The following is a 9,132-nucleotide window of genomic DNA, read 5'->3' on the forward strand; positions in this document are numbered from 1 at the left end:
AAACGATTTCTTATGAAAGGTCTTAGAATAATAAAATCATTTTACCGTAACTTAAAAAAATAAATTTATTTACAATTATAATTATTTTGCAGTCTGTTTGCGTTAAATCTATTTTATTATAACTTATATTATGTTTGGATCGGATAAACGTATTGTGGCATGAATTTACTTCTAGTTCTAATGTCAATTGCGTATTGGTCGTCTTCGGTTGTACTTGTGAAGATGCTGTTGAGTACGTCGGGAGGGATGGTGAAGGCAGGGTCTGGCTGGCTGGGTTTGTTGGTTACCGGTACGTCTATGGTGGTAAACCTCGTCGGCTCCGGAGGATTGGTGCTTGGCTCTGAAGGGAGAGATGGCTGGCTCGGTCTGGTGTTATTCTTCTGACCCTGTGTATTACTGTCGGTAGCTACGACTGCCGTACACGCCGAGTTTCTTTGTAAGGAAACATCTGTAAATACAAAGATAATTAAAACACATAATAACGGGTTCTTACCGCGTTTAAAATAGGGATATGGGACTCCCGATATTTCGACACTGTTGCAAGTCTCATATCCCTATTTTAAACGCGGTAAGAACCCGTTATTATGTGTTTTAATTATGATAATAACCGCGTAAACTTAAAACAATGTATAAACACAAAGATGTCGTTGAAGTTTATTTCGATGGTGTATGTTCTGGGTTTTGTCAACCCGTCACCATACATGTACATGTCTTTTGTTTACAATTAGTAAACAGTGGTGCTAATTCATGTAAATACCAACTAATTTTATTTTAAGTTATATCTGTCATTTTCTTATCCGCCGAAAAGGAAAGGGACGGGTAATCGACAAGCATAAAATTTATGGAACACACGTCAATTTTAAGCACAAATCTAAACCAACCGTCTAAAAATTTTACATCCGTCAATAACCCGACACAGTTAAGTAGACAGCACGTCAAAAGGATTGCATACCAGGGACGTACCTTTTGATTCGCCCGGGTTATTCATTCATTTACTCATTCTTCCTAAAATTAAGAGCTGTGAATCATCCGTCCCTTTCCTTTTCGACGGATATGAAAATGACGGATATAACTTAAAATAAAATTAGGCGGTGTCTGCAGGAATCGGGGCCAGTGTCTACGTCCATCGTCGTTCGTCTGTAAGCGCCCAGTGGAAAAAAAATAATTCAAGCTATTTGTGACTACAAAAATATTATTCAATTCAATTCTGGTTTTTGTATTATTAAGTAAAGATGATATTGTAATATTGTTTGACAACCACTCTAACCTGTCGTCTCTCGTAACGAATACCACATGAAATTCGTTTGACATGACTTATTGTAGAGTTGCCGCAAATGACATTAACTACTTTGCCGTAGCCATAAAAGTACTCAGATAATTGCAATGCAGGTAATAAGGCACACAAATCCCAGATATGTCCGTTTTGGGTTCAAAAAATATAAAGGTTTTTGAAAGTGCGACCTTGAACGGTGGTCCGGTCAATTATGCCGATTGCCGGTAGTTTCCCTACCCTAAGGTCGTAGCCATGTGGAACATATTTACCGGAACCATTTATTTTATACTTACCTTATAAGGTACACATACGTATCATAATTCGTGTATGAAAGCCTTCAAATATTTCTAGAACTTATTTATGAAGTACCAACTTTGATCGGAGTTTGGGGCATCTACAAACTATACTTACATACACTTTTAGATTTATTCAAGTAACTTACTAGTGACTGATAAACTTAAATCTCGATTACGTAAGTAGTACGTAGTTTTGTTTATCCGATGCGAAACATTATACATCAATGATGCAATCAATGCCTTTGTCGATATTTACTACTTGATTGCACTGCTTGCTACTACTTACAATGCTGTATGCATCGCTGAAATCGTTTAGTGTCACTAAGTATATATCTTCTTCTTCTATTGTGTTGGTTGTCAGGTGGATTACCAACCCCATCAACCCTGGTGTCAGGGTTACTATTGAGCCGGCAAATGCTCCTGACATGTATGTTTTGTTTCAACTATGACACATACACACCTACATACATTGACACGTCCGTAATCCCTAAAAGGGTGGGCAGAGGTACAAGTATAATCAACAACTTGCAGCCATTGTAGATAACATGGCCAGCACAAGGCCATCACCATCAGCCTAAACCATTCCATAACTATATTTAAGTCATAACTATATTCCATTGTATTTAAGTCTATAAATTATGTAATACAAACTGGATTAAAAGAAAAGAAAGGAAAACATGAAACAGTAGGACTAGGGCCCTGTGCTGGGAGGTTTTCTGGCCACGTCTTTCCCTCAGCGTTACAGATTCCGATGTGGTAGTAGTTTTACAGCTAGTTACATAATATGTAATTTAATTATGTTTGACGTTCAAAAAGCGCTAACTTTGTAAGCCAATTTTGAAAAATAAATATTTTTGATTTTTTTTTTTTTGAATATAATGGCGTATCCTTACCAACTCCACAATACGCGGCGCAGTCCAGTCTTCCAGGGTTGCCGTAGGTGACGTTGTTGGTACCGCACACAGGGTTGTACTCTGACGTCACAGGACACGATCTAATGCAGTTAGCTATGGCTAGTGGGGACTTGGTGTTCGGATTGGCCGTAGTTGACGGTGTAACAGGACCCCTGAAATAGTATATCGTTATAAACATCCTCGTCGACAGCCCTAATCTAAGTTCCTTGGAATTACCACTAAGGCTGAGTTAGGAAAGCTTTAGACAGTATCTACAGAGTAAGTATTCGTCAAGTTGTGAGAGAGTTTTCCTAATATAAAGATGGTGTTCTGCCTTTTCGCCATTAAAAAATACGCAGATTTTCTTTTTCATTACGTTTCAAAAATTTTTTTATTGTCAATATGTCTTGTAAATATACTTAACGTAGTAAATACTTTATCTTTAGGACGTCCAGAGCAGAGAACTCCATAATGGTTGTACGTTGTACTAATGAAAATGTCGTCCTCTCAGATTAATTTATATCATAATCATCATAAATCAACAGCCTATATGCGTCCCACTGCTGGGCACAGGTCTCCCCTCAATCAATCGGAGGGGGTATGGAGCATATTCCACTACGCTGCTCCACTGCGGGTTGGTGGACGTCTTTTTACAGCTAACAGCCGGGAACAATGGCTTAACGTGCCCTCCGAAGCACAGAATCATATTACTTTTTCAGACAAAAGGTGTATCCAGCCTGAAAAGTCCTTACCAAACAAAGGACAGTCTCTGATCTTGAGCCTAACGCTCTAACCACTAAACCATGGAGGCTGTATTTATATCAGCCCTAAATAATAATATTGTCAAATTCTATACTGTGCTAAAAACATAAACAGATACTATACTACTTGAAACCAATCGACAATCACATTAGTGAGACTTCACATAATATTTTTGCTGTATTAACGTTATCCCATTATTTTGATTCCCATAGTGACGGATATTCTATGTTTATCGTGGCTCAATTTTCACATACCTATTATGATTTTAAAGACGTCCTAATCCTAACATTATTTTAATATCATGTTGTGATCCACTAATCTCTGTGTTCTTCTTACACACCGTTCAATATGTTTCCAACTAAAAATACTCGATGCATCACCAAAAATGTAGCTCGATACTTAATTATTATTCTGATCAGGACGTACGTTCTACTGATTGTTACCTTAAATACTATTCAAGTTAATATAAAAAATAAAAATAAAGACAATTTAACTTACCAAGTATTAGGACTACCGGTGTCCTCCCAGCTATTTGAATTGGGTCTTTGCTGGTCATACCATTCAGTGTTATGCCCAGATGGATCATACCAGCCAGGTCGCCCTTGATCTGTCCACGAGTTTGGCCTGTCTTGATTATTCCATCCGTTATTTGACCAGAAGTCAGGTTCTTGATTAGACCAGTTAGGTTTTTCGTGGTTTGGCCAAGGTTTCTGGTCTGACCAGGAAGAATGGCTGCCGTGGTTAGGCCATCCTCTAGGCAGTGAGTCAGTTTGCTCGCCTTGACTATCGGGCTCGTAGTCACCGGGATGATTCAATCGCCAGTATTCTTTATCTCCGCGTTTATGAGGGTTGTAGTGTGTAGGGTTGTATTGTGCAGGGCTGGGGTGGTGTTGTCGCGAGTCCCACCCGTGGGGTTTGTCCATCCAGTCGCCGCGATGTTCGTGATGCTCGAAGGGGTGGTGGAACTCACTATGCTTGTCCAGGCGGACCCCCGCATATGACCTCCCCGCCGTCAAGTGGCTCAGTAGTGTCACCACCACTGTTGGTAAACATTCCATTAAATATTACTTTCATAACATGACAAAAGTAAAAAAAAATAAACTAACTTTCTTGCAAAAAATTACGATTGTGATCGTGGTCGTTTGTTAAAATATAACTGTTAAGAAACCTTGAAATTCCAAAACACCAAAATGTGTGGTCATTGCCACCCAAAAGTATAAGGAAAAAATCAAGAAAATAAATCTTACATATTTTTTTACTGAAAAAATTGTTTTGGACATGGTTTGCCGTAATTGATACATGCATGTAGAATTTTTTTATGATTTGTAATCATCCAATTATCTTTGTTCTTAATTATATTTTGGTATTCAATAAGCAAGTAGTCATTATTTTTGTACGTAAGCCTCTACGCTCACGTAAATAATTGGAACTGAGGAAAAAAAATAAACGCCAATTTGTAAACGGATAGTGTTAATGCGATCATTGATTAGCTCCATTAACATAAACGATACACTAATAATGACTTACCGACAGTTGTGATACACTTTTCCATGACTTATTTTAGCACTTCACACTTATTTAGTTTAAAAATTGTTTTGAGATACTTTTTGTTTACGACCAACTGTGCCACGGTCAAGACACAAAGGTACACTATAGGCTTGTGTAAGACCGCTAATGTTTATAAAAACCCCCACCTAGTTTCCTCTCATAACCCGTTCCCGCACTGGATGAGACTGATGAATCATTTGACGGATCATCATTAACATTAATATCTTGTCATTGAGATAACCACATGTGTTAACCGCGTTACTCTCCTATTATAGTAGGTGTTTAAGTGCATCGTTCGGTTTACCGTTAGCCGCGGTAAACTCCCTGCGTTTAAGGTAACAAGCTGGATTTATGAATAGTCCGGCATTCTCGAGTTTTTACAAGGATTCCACAAAGAATTCGTAGAAATATGAGTAACATATACGTGAAGGATATTTAGACGGAAGAATAGATTATGTGTCAACATTATAGGTTGAACGGTAGCCGGAAACAAAGAGATTTGTATATTGCATCAAACTGTTTTTATACAAAGAAACAGGATATGAAAAACCATTATTTTACTTCCATTGCGAAATAGTTTTTTAAGTTGGGATACATGTCATGCAAAGTTTTACTTTATGTCGCCAGTGAGGGTATAACTAAATCTAAAATTTATGTACGTAAGTTATTTTCTTAACCCTACTTGTAAGTACCTGTGTCCGTTATCCCTAAGGACAACGACAGGCTATAGCGTATCGGTGAGGGAATTTTATGTTACTTATAAGGTATTTCTAGTTTTGTTCAGGGATTTTAAAAGAAAATACAAAAATGTCAGTAATATATCGGTAACAGATTTCCCCAAAGAAAGAAGTAGGTACCTATTCTGAAAATTATTTCACAATTTTGAGTAATTGTACCTATTTTTGATATACGATACTTGAAATGTCTACCGTTCATTTAAAATTAAAGGCGCGAACCTCGGCTCAGGGCGTCGTCTGAGAGGAAAAATATTTGAAAGAATTAATCGACCCTAGTGGGTCGATAGCGATAAGCGCTGAATGAGGGAAATCGTCGACCACGCCGGCGGGGTCGGTATCGGGGCCCTACTCTCATCAACTCTGGTGTCAGGGTTACTATTGCGCTGCCAAAGGCCCCTGACTTGGCTCATGTAACGACTTCTTAGTTACATCAGTAAGTAGTGACTGGGACCAACGGCTTAACGTGCCTCTCTATAATATAATAATATAATCGAATCGAATTCCGAATCGCACGGTCTTACTACGTCGCATCATCTTACTACATCTTACAATCTGGTGAACAGCCAGTAATGTCCTAACCAAACTAGGGACCACAAAGTATTTTTTGTGATACATTTACTTAGATATTGCAATACAGATTGCAACCAGATCTAAGAAGAGGGCACCAACGTTATAATTTAATGCCCGCAACTGGTTACGATAATTTATGAAGCAATCGTGTTATTAGCAATATCGACCTTTTATTATAATCAAGTTTGACAAGTTTACAAAATTTAATGACGGCAAAATCAAATTGCGAACACCATGTCCTTTAAAATTGAAGGAAAATAAAGATAAAATTTAAATTGGTAATAATTCTGACTCGGACTGGACTTGAACCCGCAGCTCTAATCAAGCCAGGAATTCTTTCGATCTATGTATTCTCATTAAGCCGACGACGACGTCATCTATCTAGAAACAGCATCAGTAGTTTCGCATGGACAGGAAGAAGAACCGATGATGTAATGGTTAATACGCTCGTCCTGGCTTGACACGAGCTGCGGGTTCAAGTTACGTCCGGGTCAGATTTTTTCGATTTAAATTTTCTCTTGGTGAGTTTCCCTAAGCACGGGTAAGTCATTGAATAGAATAGAATAGAAATCATTTATTCTAGATGTAATTGAACCTTATTCCTAAAAAGGGACGTCAGCTCAGTTGCGTCAATATGTCGTGACACTCCGACATTGAGGGAGTAGCACAACGCTGATTTTCAGCAGTGCCCCAAAAACACTAATGAAAGGAAAGTACTTGTAAAATGTTCACCGCTGTTGAGACGCTCCTCCCGATGTCCATAAATCAAACATAACATAACCTCACGACTATACTTATCCCAATTGGGGTAGTCAGAGATGAATTAAGTACCCGACCGAGCTCACCGAGGTTTTTGTTAGACCAACGTATTAAGTTAGGCCAACTGTGTTTGTGAAAAAATGTATTAAGTAATTGCATTTAAATTCTAAGGATTTGAAAATAAAATACAAATTATGCGAATAAATGATTTGATTTTTTTGATTTGAAATAATATTTAAGGAATAGGTTAAAGAAAAGGGTAGACACGATTAAGACACATATGTATGTGTCTTAATGTTGGTATGTACCAACAACCATTTTGTTACTTTGTTCTTGTTACATAATAAGTAGATAGAGGTAAGTCATACAATACCCCTATGTCACCTTCCTAAACATAATACGCCGCTTTATCAAATATATAAATCTATCATGGGTGTGTGTTCTCAAATACTCTCTGTGAATTAATTTATCAAACTGTTTAACTTAATTGTTTTAGTTTTTTCAATACAATATAATATTCAAGTTTAACAAGTTTACGAAGTTATCGTTCTTAATAATAATAATTCATGACGCCAAACTCAAATTGCGATCACGCCGTAATACTTTGCAATTTTATTGATAGAAAATTCTTGTAAAACTCGTCCCGGTGGCCAAAAATCAAAACCTACATATAAAAATTTTAAGGTTTTGAAAATAAAATACAAAGAATATTTAAGGAAAAGGTTAAAGAAAAGGCAGATACGAGGAAGGCACATACTGACATTCCAACATTAATTTTGTTTATTTTATTATTGTTATACTAAGGCACAGATAAGTCATACAATGTCCCTGTCTCACCTTCCTAAATACAGGGTGTTAGTGACATCGTAACGAATACTCAGAGGGATGATTCAGACCATGATTCTGAGTTAATATCAAGTGGAATTTTCCGTCGCAAAATTCATGCTATTTTTTTAGTTTTTTTTAATTATTTTCAATTCTATACTTTTGCGATGGAAAATTCCACTTGATATTAACTCAGAATAATCAGCTGAATCATCCCTCTCAGTATTCGTTACGATGTCACTTACACCCCATACAAGTACATACAGTAGCCATACAAGTAGGTATGGGTGTTAGTGACACTGTAACGAATACTGAAGGGGATGATTCAGACCATGATTCTGAGTCGATATCAAGTGGAATTTCCTGTCGGAGAAGTCGTGAAAATTTTAGAGCTTATTTAAATTATTTTCCGTTCCATACTTTTGCGACGGAAAATTCCACTTGATATCAACTCAGAATTATGGCCTGAATCATTCCTCAAAGTTTTCGTTACGATGTCACTAACACCCTGTATATAGGTCCTCCTTATGAAATGGCGTTGTGTTCTGAAATACTTGCTGCGAATTAATACCTCAATAACAAACTGAATTCAATTGTTTTAATGCTTTATTTAATTTACTTTTTCTTCATAAAGTATTGAACGACATGTCAATTTCTTCTTCTACGTTTTTCTTTTATAAGTAGTATTTGGTGGTTACTAATTAGACGCACTTTCTTCAACAGCAGAACGAAACCAGTCCATAACCAGCAGATATAAGATATAATGCAAATACATTCATTACCACACACCGAACACTGCATACACAATAAGTCTCATTCTTGCCGTGTGCCGTCTAACCCGTAAGTGCGAGCGAGATCCAGTCCGTGCGCTCTCCCTCTTTCTTCTTAGCGGCTTACGACTATTTATTAAGAGTAATAGTAAGACCCAGAGGGGGTGAAGGCGCCCGGTATAAATCAATGCGGGGCGAAGAGTGACATTAGGTACAAAACCCATGGATATAATTTATAATTGGACCTATTTGTGAATGGATAAAATTGAATAGGTATAGTAATCAGAATTCCTTACGTTTGACCATTTGTAATTTCTTAGCAGGCTTCTTATCTTACATATTACCGGAATTAAGCATTATGTAAATGTATCTTCATACCGTGATCTAATCCAGGATTAAAACTCATAATAACGGGTTCTTACCGCGTTTAAAATAGTCTATTCAATAATAATAGTAATATAATAATAGTAGTAGTCAATAGTCTATGTTAAACGCGCTAAGAACCCGTTATTATGTGTTTTAATTATGATAATAACCGCGTAAACTTAAAACAATGTACGTATCTAGGATGTTTTATGAAAGGCCAAGAGCTACTCTAAACCGGCGAGCATGCATGAAGTGGTGTGTCAGGATCGTAGTTAGTTGAATTTCCATTCTACAATTTCTAGCTATTCTTTAGGATGCATAAAAACAAATAGA

The 9,132-nt window shown here is 37.1% G+C and overlaps 1 protein-coding gene across 1 annotated transcript; it reads right to left on the reverse strand.

The window, feature by feature from the left end:
* Positions 1-47: 47 nt before the first annotated feature.
* Positions 48-4,910, reverse strand: LOC126371495 (sporozoite surface protein 2-like). Its single transcript, XM_050016807.1, has 4 exons — positions 4,752-4,910; positions 3,723-4,263; positions 2,463-2,635; positions 48-448 (listed from the first exon to the last, which is right to left on the reverse strand). Exons 1-4 carry the CDS (start codon positions 4,774-4,776, stop codon positions 129-131), a joined length of 1,059 nt encoding a protein of 352 aa, XP_049872764.1. The 5' UTR covers positions 4,777-4,910; the 3' UTR covers positions 48-128.
* Between the last annotated feature and the right edge of the window lie 4,222 nt (positions 4,911-9,132).

The sequence above is a fragment of the Pectinophora gossypiella genome, chromosome 12, assembly GCF_024362695.1.
Source record: "Pectinophora gossypiella chromosome 12, ilPecGoss1.1, whole genome shotgun sequence".
NCBI classification, from domain to species: domain Eukaryota; kingdom Metazoa; phylum Arthropoda; class Insecta; order Lepidoptera; family Gelechiidae; genus Pectinophora; species Pectinophora gossypiella.